The sequence below is a fragment of the Daphnia magna genome, linkage group LG8 (genome assembly GCF_020631705.1).
Source record: "Daphnia magna isolate NIES linkage group LG8, ASM2063170v1.1, whole genome shotgun sequence".
In the NCBI taxonomy this organism is placed as follows: domain Eukaryota; kingdom Metazoa; phylum Arthropoda; class Branchiopoda; order Diplostraca; family Daphniidae; genus Daphnia; species Daphnia magna.
Window position 1 is genome coordinate 5,050,500 of NC_059189.1, and position 16,611 is coordinate 5,067,110.

Here is a 16,611-nt window from a genome sequence, read left to right on the forward strand (position 1 = left end):
GGGCTCGGTGTCAAGACTTTTTCTCGAGACACTTAAAACTCTTGTACGCTGGTGCCAGATATGAGATAATTGGAACGTCTCCGTCAGAAAGATGACAAGTTTGGGAAGAAGATGGCCAAGAACGCACCTTATCAATAGCAAAGGGATGACTCACAATCAACAAAAAGTTTCGACTTTAACACTATCGTTTTGCAGAAGTGCATTGATATTAACATTGATTTATTCACGAATTATATTCCTTATTCGATACAGTCACGGTGCAGTGGCGACGACACAATAAGGCAAGTAATTATCAAACATTTACCTTGAAACTTTAACGGCCAAGAAAAACATTGCGTTTTGAAATGGAGGATGAAAGGGACAATTCGTTTATTTTCAACCATCAAGACAGGCGGGATATATCAACAAATGAAATTGGGAGTGTCGCTGCACTTTCATCCACATTGGTTTAAAAATGTAAAATCATAAATTTTGGATTGGGAGGGAGGCAATGTCAAGCTTCACTTCCAAGACAATTTTCAAGATTTAAAAAAAAAATGAAAAATCATGAAAGATCCTTTGAACTTGGCACCGTTTAAACCTTGAGTTCTAGAAAGTACGCCCGAACAACGTTGTTAAGCTCAGACAGCGAATAATCCTGCGTCACAGGGAGCTGACGGAGCTGTGGTAGGACAAAACGAGGGGGAACCACAATTTCTTCGGATGCGTTGACGGACTAGAGACACAGAAATGAAGCAAAACCATTAATCCAAAATGAGGAAGAATAATCGCTATCTTTTAATTGAAGATATTAGTCAGAATTCTACCTGTAGCCCGATGACGTTTTTCAAAATGTATGCCGCTTTTTGAGCGATTTCCGTGCGAACTAGCCTGTGTTTGGCGGTAGGTACGGGTAGGGAGGATACCAAGTTACACAGCGAGGTCAAGTCCGGTGTTAATTTTTCTAATTGCATTCCTTTCTCGTTGGAATTATCCTTGAGCAACAAAAATTAAAAATTAAATAATAATCTGACAGATAACGACAAGTGAAAACTTTTACCTGCTTTAAAATTCGATCTACTGCTTTGACCACGGTGATGTAATTCCAATAGACTTTGCCCTTTAGGTACCAATCGGCAATCATACTGGAACGTTCAGGATCAGCTAAGGGAGCCAAGAGTTCCTCCAGTTCCTGGTAGGATTCCGACAAAATGGCTTCAGGTGCAAGTTCATCACAGATGACATCATGGGCTTGATTGTAAAGTCCGGCAGCAAGGAGAGACGTGGCTTGAAGTCTCGGGCAAAACGAATAAAGCGCTCTAACAGCTCGAGATTTTTCGATCCACTGCTGTGGGATGCCAAGCTTTTCCACGAGGAAACGCTCGCACTTTTCATCCTTTTCTTGGCCGATATGGCGCACGAGAATGTCTTCCACAAACGATTGAATGAAAGAAGGCGTCGACTTAAGATGCATGGCAACAAAGATGGCCCAATGCCACAGACCACAATTTTCTAACTGGGAAGCAAACGCAGTAGTTAACTGGGCAGCGGCCGTTTCTGAAAGATGCGAATAACCCAAGGCTTGAAGCTGTTGCCACAGTAACCACGACAGTACATTTTCGCACACGTTCCACGTGTGGCTCAAGGGATTGATCAACTTTTCTAGTGGAATTGTGCGGTGACAGTAGAGTGAAATCAATTGGAAGCACAAGTCTCTGAAAAGATTCAATTTGAAAATGTAGAAAACGTTTTTCCTGACTGCTCGTTTAAACGGGCATACCTGAACTGGGTAGGGGACTGTGAATAGGAAGGCGATGGTCCACTAGCATAAACTTCTACGCCGCTCTCATCTTTCGATATGCCGCAGGCAGCCTCGTACTCTAGCAGTGCGTCGGTGATGCTCCCCACTGGGGAAATTACGTACCACAAATGATGTGCCAGAGCTTTGATCCAATCCATTCCTTCACAAGTGTTGATCTTGCCGTGCGTGGTTTCCCACACTGTGATTCCCGCCAGTAAGGCAAAGACCCGAAGACGGTCTTCAGTAATAAAGGCATCTGCACGGTTTTCCGTCCAGAGGTGAAGTTGGCGTTGCAGCATCCCCTTGAAAGCCAAAGACGATCCTGCTTGCGAGATAAGCAGCGCCAAGTAGTACTCGCCGTTTTTGTGAGCAAGGCGAGCAGCACCAGCAACATCATGGCGGGCGAGCAAAGTCAAAACCTAAATCGAAAAGGATGCTACTGATTAACGAGATACTCAAGGAACACTTGAACAAACTACCTCTTCTTCTTCATTGAGACCTGTGATGTTGGTTTCCGTGGCGGCTTCTTCGAGCCAATGCGTTAACGTTTCTTTCCTGGCCATGGTCTCCGCGTGCGAACCACTTTCCACGTCTAAAGGTCCCCAAAGAGCGATGCAAAGATTCCAGACTTTGCCCATATAATTCAGTAATTGTCGTGTTTCGGAACTGCCACTCGTCTTCAATTTCGAGGTTAGACTCTCGGTGGCTGCTTTCAGGAAACCGACGGCCTGAGAACCAGGTAACGGACAAAGTGTCGGGACGCCTTTAACCACGTTTTGCTTCGTATGATTCAGATAGGTCGCTAGAAAGACAACGTAAGGGTTTTTGCTTTCGACGGTGAAGACATCCTCTTCAGGATTGATACTCTGCCTTAGGTCGGACGTTTTCACGGTTAACAAAGAAAGACGCTTGGTTGCTTTGAGTTCCAGGTGGTGCAAGTCAGGACCCCACCCCACCCGAAACTGTCGGTTCTGGAACAATGCAGCGTCCGTAACAATGCCAAACTTGCCTTGCATTACAGATCGCGACAGGGCAACTTCAGCTGTAGCAAAACGGGGTACTACCTTCCGGCATTTCTCCGGATTTCTGACATGTTCTAATCGGACGTAAGTTGACAAGTTCTCTATCCCAGTAAAATCTTGCATTTTGGCGGTGGCATTAAAGGTCTGTTCCATCGGCACATGCGATTTGTTAACGTCATCCGGCGGCTGAATCGCAGCTATGGCGCTAGATTTGAAAAGACTTCCCGGGCTACGCACGGGCGAGTCATTAAACATGCGACTCATATCTTTTCGTGGTGCAATCGATTGAGACATCCGTACTGACTGCTCTAGAAAACTTCCAACACCTGTTAAGAAGCATTTATTTTTATTTCTTTATATACAGAATTTAAAAAAAAATTTAACTTAAACCTACCCATTGACACATCTTGTATAAAATCGTTATCAGCGTCGAAGAAAGAAGCCTTCATGATCTGAACTCTCTGGGATGGCATTCCTAATGTTCTTGCTAATTGTGTGCTGACCGGTGGGGGTGACTGGATGCGAGCAGAGTCTTCAAACCCATCGCCGAACTGCGTGATCACCATATCGTCTTCAACACCCATGTCTTCCTCGAACGTCATCGACATTGAAGTCGCTTGAACAATGGTGGTCGAAATGCCTCCCAATCCTACACAAATTGCAAGCAAATTGACTTCCAAAACTACTGAACTGGTTTTGAATTAAAACATCCTCCACATACCAGCACCAGTAGTGGTAACCTGAGCCGCCTGGCCTTGTGAGGTCGGAAGGGTAGCAGCTTTGGGCGGAACAACAGGCAGTTCATTTTCTTCATCCGAATCTTCTAATCCATATTTCGAGAAATGATTTACTCGGAATACCCACGATCCCGTTTCTGGCCGGTATTCGATGAATTTGGCTTGTAGGCGATGGGCAGCTCGCGCAAGTCGCTCTTCATAGCGCATCACAGCTAACCTCTCAGGATTGGTGATGTACTCTCCAGTGGTTTTGTCAACAGGCCAGACACGGTCTAACGTGATTTCAGCTCGGCGATTGAGTCCTTCTCCTTCAGGTGGCTTCTTGGAATCGTCTGGGTATACCGTCACTTCCTTGTGGCGAAACAATACTGTGTAAAAAAGAAATAACCTTAATAAGTGTAAAGTATTGATTGGGCAAGCATTAGTAACACCCACCGATTTCGTCCAGATTTAAATTCGCAACATCCAAAGGGCCTTCGAAAAATATTTGACCGTAGCCTCGTCGGATAATTGAAAATGAAGTAACGATGCATTTCCCACTTTCATCTAAACCTTTGATTGCCAATTCCTCCATTGTCGGAATGGTTGAATACCCGCAGCGACGTAAAACTATTCCAGCGGGATGAGGGGGAACTATTTCCTCTTCTACCGTTTCGCTTATCTCCTCCGCAACGGTGACTTCACCTTCTCCAATTCCAGTTTCGTCGAGCATACTGCTGCGATCTAACGCCACGGATTGGTTAAGGAATGCAACAGTCGGACGACGTATCTTCAATACCGTCAGACTATCGTCAAGTTCTTCTCGGATTCTCGGATTAGGTCGAGAATCGACAACGGGCGTTCTGTCTTCCGGAGAGATTGCAGGCGCCGCTTTAATGGGTTCAGTTTCATCCGCTTTATCCTCAGCTTCGACGGTAGTATCGAGCGTAATCGCTTTTAACTGAAGTTTCTTGACACTTCGACGAGGTACGAAGAAATCCGTTTTGGCTTCTGATGCAGTTCCCGTTTCCTCGCCTTCTTCTTCGTCACTCAATCCTTCAAATATTGATCGTCTTCCACCGCTAGTCGATGATCCGTTAAGTAAAGCTTTGGTGCGGATTTTACTCGAGGGCATCGGAGAAATTCGGTACTGGGGAGGAGTTGGTGCAGCACCGTTGGACAAGCTGGTTCGCGAGCTCGATTTGATCAACTCTTCTGCTTTACCTGCGTTTAAAAAACGATCGTCAACCCGCTGTTGAACAAAATACCCTATTGGTAACTTATTCAAGACTTACCTGATGGTTCCAACATCTTCCGGAAGAGAGGATGATCACTTGATTGAGAAATCTCACTAAGCGTCAAGATGTATTGATGTATGGGAAGCTGAGAAGTACTGGCCCCTGCAGCAGGTTGCGTCGTTCCGAAAGACAGGGAAGTAGGAGCGCCAATACCGGTACCACCAAAGAGAGAGCCGGGCGCAGTAGTACCCATTCCTCCAACATTTGTTCCAAAGCTAGGTGTCGTTCCAAAACCAGAACTGCCAAAAGATGTTGTAGTACCAAACAGACCAGGCTTCGCACTAGCAGCCGATGTTCCTCCGAACATTGAAGGAGTCTGGCCGAACCCAAGGGTCGGCGCAGTAGATGTCGCAGTACCGAAAGTCGGCCCAGCTGGCTTCACCCCAAAAGCAGGTTGCCCAGGAGTGAACAAACCAGTTCCGGCGGTACCTGAACGGAAAAAACAAAACATGAATCAATGTGATTAAAATTCTTTTTTGTTGTTGTAAAGGTACGATGAATTACCAAATCCGCTAAAGGCTGGTGTGGTTGTTTGGGCAGGGGTTGCTCCAAACGCAGGGGTAGATGTAGCTCCAAAGCCAGTTACGGGTTTGGCGCCAAATATATTTGTTCCAGCGGACTGAGTGGTAGTCGTCTGTGGGAAACCGAACCCTGCTGTTGAAGTCTGGACCCCCATAGCTGTCTTAGGGGCATTGAAAAGGCTTTGAGTCTATGATAATTGGCAAGGCAAAAATTAAAAACGCCATTAAAAATAAAATTACATAAAGCAATAAAAAAAATGGATGTACTTGTTGGGGAGTGCCGAATCCAAACCCAGTCGCCGGTGCTTGTGTTCCGAATGTGGGAGCAGGCTGACTCGTAGTTGGCGGACCGAAAATCGACGTGCCAAATTGCTTGGCTTGCTGCGGCTGACCGAAGATGCTTGCCTGTTGTTGTTGTGGTGCTGCTTGCCCGAAACCAAACGTTGACGTAGTCGAAGTAGTGGCTTGGCCAAAACCAATTTGTTTTGTTCCAAAGGCGGGTTGCTGCGCTTGTTGCTGTTGAGGTTGTCCAAAAAAGCTCGTCTGTCCCATAGCTGCAACAATGCAATTGTTTGGTTTCTCCATTCTAACGAAAAAGAAAAAAGGGATGTCACTAGAAGTGACGCTTACTAGATGCTGGTGTTCCAAAAAGGGGCGTTTGTTGAGTTCCAAATAAGGGAGTGGCCTGAGTGGTAGCAGTGGTCGCTCCAAATAGTCCTCCAGGTTGTGGACCGGCTCCCGGAGTTGGTCCTTTCCTTCCGACAGAGTAATCTTCAAATCGGAGTTCTTCCAATGATTTATTTTCGTACTCTTTCATGCAAGTGATACACTGATGATGAGTACTAATAGTAGTTTGAACATTGTTCTTCATCTATGGAGGAGAAACATTAATGAACCATAAGAGTGTGCAACAGAAAACTGTAAAAGATATAGGCTATACCATCGAGTCTGTCCCTGCTGGTGGATTAAATTTAACCGTTGTGCCAGTGGTCCCCGAGGAAGAGCCAAACGCTCCCATAGTGCTGCCAAAAGATGACGACCCAAACAATCCAGTACCAGTAGATGGTGCGGCTTGTGCTGTTTGCTGTCCAAAAAGCGAGGTGGTTTGGGTTGGTTGGGTTTGAGGCTGACCAAACAAGCTGTTGGAAGTACTAGTGGCACCAAAGCCAAATGCAGGCTTTGCCTGTGTTCCAAACCCTGTGTTTGTTGCTGCTCCAAACATCCCAGTTGTTCCACTTGCAGGAGCAGCTGGTTGGACATTGGATCCAAACATCCCTGTTGAAGGGGCAGGAGTTCCAAATAAGCTTCCACCAGACGCACCACCACCAAACCCTTAAAACACAAAATAAAAACACTTAAGTCAATGATCCTGGTTGTAAATATAAGAAGAACTGTCGATGCTTTTACATGTAAAATCATCAAAATGTGTGATAGAAACTACCAACTAAAACCCTAACCTCCAAAGCCAGTATTAGGGGCAGGTGTGCCAAATCCTGCTGTTGGCTGTGTAGCTCCAAAAGTTGCAGAAGGAGTACCAAACAAACCACTAGAGGGTTGGCTTGTTGCAGTAGCTGAACTTCCAAACATAGATGTATTGGACCCAAAACCAGTTGGTTGGAAAGTTGGTGCAGCAGTTCCCGTTGGTTTTGCACCAAATGATGACTGGCCAAACCCTGTTGATGTGTTAGTACCAAAACTGCCTGTAACGTAACAACAGGTTACAATTCAATAAGTCATAAGCATTGAATAATCAGGAAAAAAAAAGTGGCACAAAATAAACTAGTAAAACATAAGAATAATTCCTTTTACCAAATGTATTTGTAGATGGTGCTCCAAAAGTTGGTCTATTTTGCCCAAACATTTTTAAAGTTCTATCATTGGATATGCCGGCACACTCCGCAGCTAAAGATGAAAATTGTATTAGAAAATTTCTTCCGTTGCTTATGGGATACGCAATGAAACACGACACAATAACTATGTTTGGAAGAATTCGCAATTCTAACTTACAATGGCTAGCGCTTGTCACACAAATTTTTAGAACACAACAGTAATTTCAACACGCGGGAGTCGTGTGAACCTTGCTGACAATTGTGAAACGGCTGAATTCGGAAAGTCAGACCTATAGCGTACGAATTATGAATGCCAAAAAGCAGTAGGCGCTAGGCGGTGGAAAATTAAAATATCAAGAAGGCCAGTCGACTAGTTCCTAATGCCTCATGATTAAAAAACAATAATATTCATTTTATATTTTGGTACAACTAATTCTTAAATTATTTTTATCAAAATAATTCTGAATTCGTACTAGGATCGCATAAAGTGATATAAGTTTGGTATTCTAGTAAAAGTGGAACACGCTGTAAAGTGGAATTCTAGCATGTGGTGTAGCTCATAGGTGGCATCTTATGAATGTTTCTGTCGTTTTCTTGTAGCACACAGGCCTTTACGTTTAATATTAAGGTTAACAATTTACGTTTAACTCCGAAATTCAATTTTTGAATTGGTGTTATCTTACTACTGCAATGATTATTTTTTTTACAGTTTAGACATAATGAGGTCTGTTGTTGTCATGATAAAGTGATGAACCTTCATATGTTTATATTTGTTATTGTTTTCCAAGTAAAACTTATGTGTGTCATAGCTTTGTAAACAATGAGTCAAGCTAATTTGAGTGGGAGTTCCGTTGAAGAAGACGATGTCTTTAGTTCTCAGTTCGCAGCCCTTCTTAAACCAATTCGAGAGCTTACGAAGCAAGGATTTTGGGAGCTGAATATTGCTGACAAGTTGGAAGAATACGTCCAGTATATTCAAGATTTACGTATTGAAGTTAATGTCAATGGCGAGCAAATGAAATTAGATTTTGCAAAAGCTGCCATGGTGGTGCAAAATAGTACGCAAATCTATAGCAAAAAAGTTGAACAGTTATGGCTTTTACTTCAAGAAGTAATTGATTTTTTAAGCTCCAATGGGTAACGGTGCATTTAATATCCTACAGAAAATGTACTTGCTAATAAATTGTGTGAATATTTAGCAACAGCAATGAAAATGACGAAAATCAAATGCCTGGATCAAAGCCCAAAAAAAATTCACGCAGGAGACATCATAAAGGAGATATAGATCTTTTAACAGAATCGATTCCACTCAAGTTTCGAAAATTTGGATCTAAGTTGAAGAAAAGAGGATCCAAAGATATAAAAAAGTTGCAAACTCTGCCATATGAAATCTTGCAATTGGAAGATGTCATAGGAAGCTCAAATCCTATTAAAATTAAACTTTACACTCTTTCAAATGAGCATTTGGGATACCCTTCTGATCTTAGATCAAATTTTCCTTTTGATCCTCATAATTTATTTCTCAAAATTCACCATGCACATGGTATAATTTCCCAATCCGAGGCCTTTGGCGAAAATCAGGGTAAGATGAAAAACGGTTACTTAGTTTATGATATTTCTGAATGTTTTTAACATTTTTAATTGTAGGCGAGCATTGCGATGCAAATTTACTTCAAAATGAACCAGCAGCTGCCGCTGCACAAACTGATTCAGATGACCTAGAATTAGAAGACCAAGTTCCTAACTTAGACGGTTGGCAAAATGATGTTGAACCTGTTTCCGGCAGCGAAATTATTCCGCCAACAATCGAGGAACACGAAAATTCTACTGGCATAAACGAAAAAGTAGTTGATAGAATGCGTCTACGCGATAGAATTCCTGCTCCTATTCCTTTGGTATGGTATATATTTTTTATTCTGTTTACCTGAGGATCTATAAAAGACTATTTACATTAAAATAGGAAAATCGAGAAGTGATAGATCCCTGGAGTGGTTTAGAGCCCTATTCTGATGGAGACGTTGTTGCGAAACCCTGTGGACATCCAATTCGATGCAAAGTACCCTTGTCCTTGTAAGTTACATGGTATAGCTTCATTTATCATATAAAATAAACTCAACTTATTTGCAGGAGGAAGCGTAAAGAAGTCGGGAAAGAACCAAAGTATGAAGAATCACTTGTTGATATCGATGAGTTTTTGGGGAAATGCCAAATGCTAAAGATGCCTGTACTAAAATGTTGCCAACCTGATCCCGAATTTTGGGAAGATTACGTTCACTTCACTAAGACAACTGGAACCACTATAAAAAAACAACAAAAAATTCGTCCTGAAAGTTCGTATCTATCTCGTATAATTGAACTAAGAAAATTTTAATGTATTTGGTTCTTGCCAAAGGAGGAAACATTCCAGAAGGAATGGGAGAGCTGCATCGAGACGATCTCATTAATAACGATGATCAAGATAACGATGGCGCAGATGGAGAAGACAGATGTAACGATTCTGGTGCTTTCGGTAAAAGTTAAAAGTTAGTTATCACAAGTAGAAATTCCAATCTGAATTTTTTGTTTGTTTTTGTTTCTAGATTTTTCAAGTGACAGTTTCCATGCCGAGGACCCGGTGGGATTTACTAGTCCCACGAAAGAAATGGATGAATCAAAACAGTTTTTTGAACTTGTTCAGCAGTTTATGGCGGAGTATACTGCTTCAGCAAAAGTAGATCTTATTTTTTAGTAAACAGATTTGTTATAACTCGGCGGCTATCTTTCGCCAGGAATTTGTTACTTCAACTGAGTCAACTCGCCGTGTACAAGCTTGGCATGAGATGATACAACCCAGACTTCAAGAGGCCGAAAGTCGTCGCGATTTCGACATCCATCTCTACGGTAGTCGCATCATAGAAGAATTCGGTTCCAAAGCAGCTATAGGAAGCCAATGCGCCTTTACAAAAATTGTGAGAGACCAACCGAAAAACGAAGTAGCCCGCTACTTCTTGGCCACTCTTCAATTGGTATGTTTAACGATTAAAGCTGCTCGCTTTTGCTAAATGCATTTCTATTAACATGTGTATTTATAGGCAAATGCGTACAACGTCGAAATTCAGCTACAAGATGCATTAAGTCTGGATGGTGTCGAGTTGAAGCTCTTATCCCGAGAGCGGCATCACGAGCATATGGATGGCTTCGTCTAGTCAGCGAAAGAGCATGTGCCATTCAGGGAGAGACGGCCATATCTACATCGCTGACGTCTTTCTGGTTTCCTCCATCTTTTGATATCTCTTTGATGAAGAATGTAAACATTGGCAAGGTTTTTCTTGTTACCACAACTTTGAATTATACTTTTACATACCTTGGGACAGGTCTGAAACATCTTCGATGTCTTGATCCTCGTCTTCGACATCTTCCTCTTCTTCCACTTCCATGTCAAATATGCGAACTTTTCGTTTAGCTGCAGAAAAGATGGCTGCTACTTTTCGACTCGAAGACAACCCGAGGGCAGTAGCTTGAAAGTCGTTGAAGACGCGGAACGAACTAGCTTCTATAAAGGTATTAACATCTACCGATCGTAGGTTGCTTTGGCTAAGTACTGACGAAGCAAAAAGTTCCGTCTGGAATGACGAGTTAAATGGTCCTCGTCGTGACATGATGGGTGCCAATTGTTCGCGCAATAGGGCTAGGCTAAGTTGTAGGAAGATACTGGTCGTGTTTTCTTCAGTCAAAAGTAATACCGACATAACCTCGTTGTTATAAAACTGCATGTCACTAAGCTTATATTCACCAGGCGGTAGATGGTCGCACCTTCTAAAGGAGAAGAACGCTGCCCGCGTCAAATTCTTGCGTTCCTTCTCCGAAGCGAATTCAAACAAATAAAACCCTGATGAAGGAGTGGCTGAATTAGTTAGGCCAATCAAGTTGCAGCGGTCTTTAGGTTGGTTAATGGACCGTGAAGTGATTTTGATCTTATCTAGGCCATCACTTTGACAGTCTAGAGTGAGATTGGTCATGAACGGCAGGGACGCAGTTTGTCCCACGGCTGAAGGAATGGCTTCAAAACTAGCTTTGACCTGTTGTTCCAAATGAGTAAATTCTTGGACAAGAGACCGTTCAGCTCGTGGCTGGAAGAGGTCGGAATCTGGAAAATTCGTTATAGTCTGACACGCTTCTGCCAACATATCCCAAGGGCGAGTTTTAGAGCTGGTGATAGAAGTCAATGATTCGTTTCTTAAATACTGTCCAATACGATCCAGGCGCACCTGTCCGTCTGTTTCGAAATCTTTTGCCAAGAAGTTGGCGATAAATCGCACGTCTTGCTGGGTACTTGTAGCAAGTTCAGGTGGGATGGGTTCATCCGAAAGTCGAAGGATAGTCACGTATAGCCAGCGGAAAAAAGTTTTGAGGTACTTGATTGAACCATCTATTACTTGTTGAAGCTCAGCTGTCTTGGCTGTAAAGGAACCGGCAGCCCGACAAGCACTCAAACACAAATTCACTTGAAGGCCGAGGCATGAGAAACGATCTTCTTGTTTAGCCAACCCGCAAAGTTGAGTCAAATAATGCGATAATTGGTAGTTGGCACATACAATGTGTTTAACGAGCAGTTTCTGCATGTTGCTGTAGGATAATTCTACAGCTTGTCCGATACGTTTGAGACCTTTATCGGTCAAATCGGTTACTAGAAATTTCTCTAGTTTAATACCAGCATGGCCAAACATCAGAAGCTCCATCAAATCTACGGATAAGCTACTTTGGCCATCGTTATTGTCATACCGAACCATTTTTGACTCCAAATCGACTAGTGCATCTTCCCATGCTTCTTGAAGAGCTTTCTGGGCACTAATTAGACAATCCATAAGTCCGGTTATCTGTCGATAGAGAACTCCTAGACCATATAATTCCTTCAAACAATATGTTATCAATGGAGTGTCCACTGTCATCAGAAGCACCTCCGAGCGTCCAGCTCGAAGGTCGGCTAGTATGCACAGCTGGCTATGGTCTCCGTTGGGACAAATACTTCGAACAGCACCAATCGTTTCGTTCATACCACTCAGTTTGGAGAGTTTAAGAAGGCAGCAAGGAAACAATCCAAATGCATACCCATAAACTAACCCATTTTTAAGACCAATCCACAAAAGGCTCAGCAGCTCTTCATTCTTCAAGTCTTTATCACCTTCCAGCATTGATCCTGAATCAAGTTTAGAAGAATTCACTTTTGATGGCTGAGGGAGCAGTTCTGGCAGTAAAAGATTTTCAGCCTCTTCGTTCAAACTGGCGATACTGTTTTCCCAAGAAAGGGCTGTAATAGGTTCCCCACATGGATTAAATGTGTGGACAATATCCCCGGATTCAACATCAACAAGAGTCATGTCACCAGAGCTGTATCCAACTGCAAGCACTACACTATCTGGTCTCCAAACAATTGCAGTGACTTTGACACCATCTCCGGTTTTAGGAAGCTTCCAAACTTTACTCCATGATAGCCTACGAAGAAAAACTTCGCCTGAAAATTATTAAACCCCAAAAGAACTTAAGTAGTCTGACATCATAGTTGAATGACAAAATGTAAGTTTTCACCAGAACTGTTAGAGACGGCAATAAGATCTCGCCTCGATGACCAAAGAAGAATTTCAGTTGAAGCGGTGCCAAGAATGTGTTTCTCATCGCTCTGCCTCATCATACACGAAACCATTTTAAACTAATAGCCTAATAGACCGACTGACACGTCAAAGTTACGCTGAAAGTACTTGATAAATAAGTTTTTACAATCAACTTTTCAAAATTTTATTTTCGATTTCTTTCAATATCTCACCTGGCGCATCTAGCGGGAAATTTTGAAACAGATATACGAATATGTCGATTCGGTCCTCTGTCAAAAAACAAAAACAAAAATCCAAATATCATAATTTCAAAAATGTTAATATCGCAGACGAATGTTTCGTGGTCTGCAGAAAATAAAATCTAAATATCAATTGATAATTAGATATAAATATTTTTTAAATATTTAAGGCAGAGTCATAGATATAAATGGGAGGGTTGGTTCACTATTTTGACTTTGGTCATTAGGCTCGGACCTAAAAAGAGCTAGCCATTGCCTTTGGCCGAAAGTCTCGTCCCATAACGAAACGCCACACGGCGTGTGAACTTATGATATATTACGTTTTCTATGTTTTCGCGCATTTGTCGTCTGTATGAAATAAACAAAAGGCTAATTAATTAGTAAAAAGTAAGAGCAGAAGAGATTTCTAACGACCCTAAAACTCAATCAAGGTGGCGTTAGGTTAGGACACTAAATGATATCGCCTCATTTCTACAATGAACGAAATCAACAACTTTGGAAAAAATCGAGAGGGAGTAACATAGCCGTGGCTACACCAGTATTCTATTACTCTGCTCGGACGCTCGGTCATCAAGATTGTCCCTTAACGATCGTAGTGGCTCCTAGTGAATTTTATTTGAACTACATGTCAATCCTAGGCCTAGGCGCACTGGCAAGTGGCAACTGGTCTGGTAAAGTGGTAAATGGTAACTGGTAAGCAGAGTCATAGAATATGACTATGACTCTGCTGGTAAGTCATAAAGTCAACGTTCTTTTGGTATTTTGGATCTCATTCTTCTGAACTGGAAGCGGTGGTTTCGACGTGAGCATAAACGTGGGATCACTGGGATGCTGCTTTGTGCTTCCGGGGAGCTGAACCACGTACAATCGCCATTTTTATGATAAAATTCAGTCATGGATTTCATATCCAATTCCCGTCTCTTACACAAGGTAACATCAAATTGATGTAGTAGGTATTATACCAAAGAAAGGATCATAACTCTGGGGGAAAAAAATTTATGCTGCATGTGTTTAAGAATTGTTTGTTGGGAAAGGGTATATGATACAATTATCCCTTGCATCTTCTATACTGTTACTTTTACTACTAGGGCTACCTATTTTGAAGCATTAAAACAGATTTGACTAAATGTTTGGTTTGCTTCAGGTGTTTGTTTTGGTATGTACTGAGATGTAATATCTACATTTCCAAAGCTACTTACAAAATCATCAGGATCAACTAGATAGGTATTGTCAATGTTATAATACCTTCTATTGTGAAAATTATAGTAGATAACAAGTAAAAGGGGTAAAATTCACCAAAAATTAAAGCTCTGCGAGTAACTGTTTCATGGTTACAGAGTAGTTACAAGAAATAAGTGCATCTGGACTTGCTAGCTGTCCTTTCATAGTTATTCTTTCATGAACTGAAGAGTACTTAGTTCAGCAGATTTTCACTTTAACAGATTATTGTTTTATTAGTAACACATATCCCAGCTTCAAGTATGAGTCAACACATTGGTAAAAGAGTATTATACTGGGGCTATATGTAATATTTTATATTAGTTTTTTTATATAAATATGTGAAATGTAACTCTTTTTCCTTCTGTTTTCTTGTTTCATAGATTGCTTGGTGTTCCTTTCTTGCTGATTTGTTATGGACTGGACTAAGGAGAGTGCAAGGCAAGAGTGCAGCTCTTTCTAAACTTAAAAGTAATAGCAAAATCACCGTTGTTTTGTCAGCCTGTTGGAGAAAATATTTTCAGTTATTATTATTATTTATTTGTGATTTTTTATTCTTCGTCCTTTCTACCTTGCCATTTAATTCCACAGATTCGAAATTATTTCCAGCTACAACGGAATCGACCTCACTTGGGGAGTTTTATCTATGCGTATTCATTTATCGCAATTTAAATTTGTTTTTATGAAACTAATGGAATATTCGTGTGTTAAAATGCAGGTAGAACACAACGAAATCACTCAAGCCATTTCGATCAGAGTGGGGACGAATGAAGTTTAATCCGGCTGAGATCCAACAAAGACTACCAATGACCGCATGCCCTCTTTTCAAGCAACAGATGCTAATACTTGCTATCGTCGGTCGGATGAGGGTTCGGCGACCAACTCCAATACCGAAAAATTTTGCCGTAATTAGTATGTGGCACTTGACTGGTATATTCTTTTAATTTCCCGTTTTTTTATTACATATATTTTGTATTGCTTAAAAGTGAAAGATTAACTGATTGGCGTTCTCGTCTGCTATTCTGTTTGAACCCTGAACAGTGAAAAACTTGGAAAAACTTTACCAGCTGTCAACAGGTAACTGAGTTCGTGCAGTTTTCTGGCGTTTACTTGTAGTACCACACCACCTCTTCCTAATTTTACAAAGACTAAAGAACTTGTTAAACTTCACAGCGATTTCATGAATTAACGTCCATTTTTAATCCTGTTTAATAGTTAGGATTTTTCTCTTATTTTATTTATTTATTTATTTTGTTAAGTCTCTTGGGCTAACAAATAATGGCTCGATGGTCTAGGGGTATGATTCTCGCTTAGGGTGCGAGAGGTCCCGGGTTCAAATCCCGGTCGAGCCCATAATATTTCGCTTTGCATCGGCCTTTGTTTTATTTATTCCTTTTTTCGTTTCCTTATCGGATGAAAGGCGAAAACGGGTTACATGCCAAGTCGACTTTCAAATGATTTGTTTAATCCAACATGTCATAATGTTCTTCCCGATTGTGGGGCGAGGCTGTTTGGGATATGGGCTTGGATTTTTTAAAAATCCCGCGTTCAGCTAAATTTTTAATCGGTTTATGCATCCCAAATAGAAGCAATCGTTTAGTTATTAGTTAAACCGATCATTGGGTCCATTCCTTAGAAGTCACCATGACGGTGTCAACAGTATGCCTCCTTTCTTTCTTACTGATGTAGCACCGCTGAATTCGTCATCGTTGAAGATGGCACCGGGGTATTTGGTGTTATCAGCATTGTAGCTTGGAGCGAAGTTCGTTTTGCGAGGGAAGCAAAAATTCATGGTTCCTAATAGTACTGCTGCTAACTGTAAGGCTATGTAAAGTTTTCTTTTACGGAAATAGTAAACGATTGGCTTCTAGTGTGCTCTGGTCTTGCTACGTAGGCTTTTGTTTCACAGCTGGTAAATGGATATAACATTTTAATGTTCTCTCATAAACAACAGATCATAAAGTATTTGCTAACATTTTTTAAGACCAAAAAGTTCCATCCATCATTATAACTACTGAGGTAAATCAGATTTTGAATTAAAAATTGTGTTCAAACTGGTGATATACATATGTAACTCGGAGAATTATTATATGAATAGCACGATGTGGAACAAGAAAAAAAACAAAGCTTTTTTATTTTCAGGTGTTGTCTAGAATTCCATTCTAGTTATTAAAAGGTAATAATGGCTAACAGATTTTTATTTGTACTTGTTAGGTTGAGGTACTCAACTGATGGGGTTTTGTCTTATTCTGGTGCCAGTTGTTATTTCTGCCTCCAAGGTAAATTGGTTTTCTTTAATACTGTAGTGAGGCAAGATAGAAACATTTTATCAACAAGGTAAATATATATTTTTTATTTCTCAAAAATGATCATTTATGTCGATTTGGATACGTGAGAGAA

At 41.3% G+C, this 16,611-nt stretch overlaps 3 protein-coding genes and 1 non-coding gene across 6 annotated transcripts; 2 read left to right on the top strand and 2 right to left on the bottom strand.

Moving 5' to 3' along the window:
- Window positions 1–352: 352 nt before the first annotated feature.
- LOC116928276 (nuclear pore complex protein Nup98-Nup96) lies at window positions 353–7,504 on the bottom strand. Its single transcript, XM_032935340.2, has 16 exons — window positions 7,345–7,504; window positions 7,147–7,239; window positions 6,795–7,037; window positions 6,278–6,669; window positions 5,968–6,208; window positions 5,605–5,891; window positions 5,321–5,525; window positions 4,814–5,245; window positions 3,975–4,742; window positions 3,524–3,907; window positions 3,197–3,451; window positions 2,260–3,128; window positions 1,760–2,199; window positions 1,040–1,694; window positions 807–974; window positions 353–715 (listed from the first exon to the last, which is right to left on the bottom strand). Exons 2-16 carry the CDS (start codon window positions 7,196–7,198, stop codon window positions 575–577), a joined length of 5,532 nt encoding a protein of 1,843 aa, XP_032791231.2. The 5' UTR covers window positions 7,199–7,239; window positions 7,345–7,504; the 3' UTR covers window positions 353–574.
- Window positions 7,505–7,740: 236 nt separating this feature from the next.
- On the top strand, window positions 7,741–13,128 carry LOC116928289 (condensin-2 complex subunit H2). Of its 2 annotated transcripts, none has more exons than XM_045177799.1 (10): window positions 7,741–7,890; window positions 7,955–8,303; window positions 8,366–8,748; window positions 8,814–9,061; window positions 9,127–9,236; window positions 9,294–9,496; window positions 9,559–9,675; window positions 9,746–9,876; window positions 9,935–10,171; window positions 10,238–10,516. In XM_045177799.1, exons 2-10 carry the CDS (start codon window positions 7,987–7,989, stop codon window positions 10,349–10,351), a joined length of 1,860 nt encoding a protein of 619 aa, XP_045033734.1. In that variant the 5' UTR covers window positions 7,741–7,890; window positions 7,955–7,986; the 3' UTR covers window positions 10,352–10,516. The 2 variants fall into 2 exon arrangements, 1 of the variants encoding a protein (XP_045033734.1); XR_006650187.1 differs by adding an exon at window positions 10,520–13,128 and having other exon boundaries at window positions 7,778–8,303; window positions 10,238–10,452.
- Window positions 10,213–12,871, bottom strand: LOC116928287 (anaphase-promoting complex subunit 4). Of its 2 annotated transcripts, XM_032935364.2 has the most exons (4): window positions 12,732–12,871; window positions 10,752–12,657; window positions 10,510–10,691; window positions 10,213–10,438 (listed from the first exon to the last, which is right to left on the bottom strand). In XM_032935364.2, the coding sequence occupies exons 1-4, from the start codon at window positions 12,844–12,846 to the stop codon at window positions 10,374–10,376; spliced, it is 2,268 nt and encodes a 755-aa protein (XP_032791255.1). In that variant the 5' UTR covers window positions 12,847–12,871; the 3' UTR covers window positions 10,213–10,373. The 2 variants fall into 2 exon arrangements, with proteins under 2 accessions (XP_032791255.1, XP_032791254.1); XM_032935363.2 differs by having other exon boundaries at window positions 10,510–12,657.
- A 2,363-nt stretch (window positions 13,129–15,491) lies between the features above and the next one.
- Trnap-agg lies at window positions 15,492–15,563 on the top strand. The gene has a single exon. It is a non-coding gene; the product is annotated as a tRNA-Pro (tRNA).
- The last annotated feature ends 1,048 nt before the right edge of the window (window positions 15,564–16,611 follow it).

What these genes read in the sequence shown, in the direction of transcription:
- LOC116928289 (XM_045177799.1), top strand. Translation starts at nt 7,987, where the DNA reads ATGAGTCAAGCTAATTTGAGTGGGAGTTCCGTTGAAGAAGACGATGTC. An exon ending in GATTTTTTAAGCTCCAATGG is followed by an intron (nt 8,304 to 8,365) that starts GTAACGGTGCAT and finishes GTGAATATTTAG; the next exon opens with CAACAGCAATGAAAATGACG. An exon ending in GGCCTTTGGCGAAAATCAGG is followed by an intron (nt 8,749 to 8,813) that starts GTAAGATGAAAA and finishes TTTTAATTGTAG; the next exon opens with GCGAGCATTGCGATGCAAAT.
- LOC116928287 (XM_032935363.2), bottom strand. Translation starts at nt 12,846, where the DNA reads ATGGTTTCGTGTATGATGAGGCAGAGCGATGAGAAACACATTCTTGGC. An exon ending in TGCCGTCTCTAACAGTTCTG is followed by an intron (nt 12,658 to 12,731) that starts GTGAAAACTTAC and finishes AATAATTTTCAG; the next exon opens with GCGAAGTTTTTCTTCGTAGG. An exon ending in TGTTTCAGACCTGTCCCAAG is followed by an intron (nt 10,439 to 10,509) that starts GTATGTAAAAGT and finishes TCTTCATCAAAG; the next exon opens with AGATATCAAAAGATGGAGGA.
- LOC116928276 (XM_032935340.2), bottom strand. Translation starts at nt 7,198, where the DNA reads ATGTTTGGGCAAAATAGACCAACTTTTGGAGCACCATCTACAAATACA. An exon ending in CAGCAGGGACAGACTCGATG is followed by an intron (nt 6,209 to 6,277) that starts GTATAGCCTATA and finishes TCTCCTCCATAG; the next exon opens with ATGAAGAACAATGTTCAAAC. An exon ending in GATTCGGCACTCCCCAACAA is followed by an intron (nt 5,526 to 5,604) that starts GTACATCCATTT and finishes CAATTATCATAG; the next exon opens with ACTCAAAGCCTTTTCAATGC.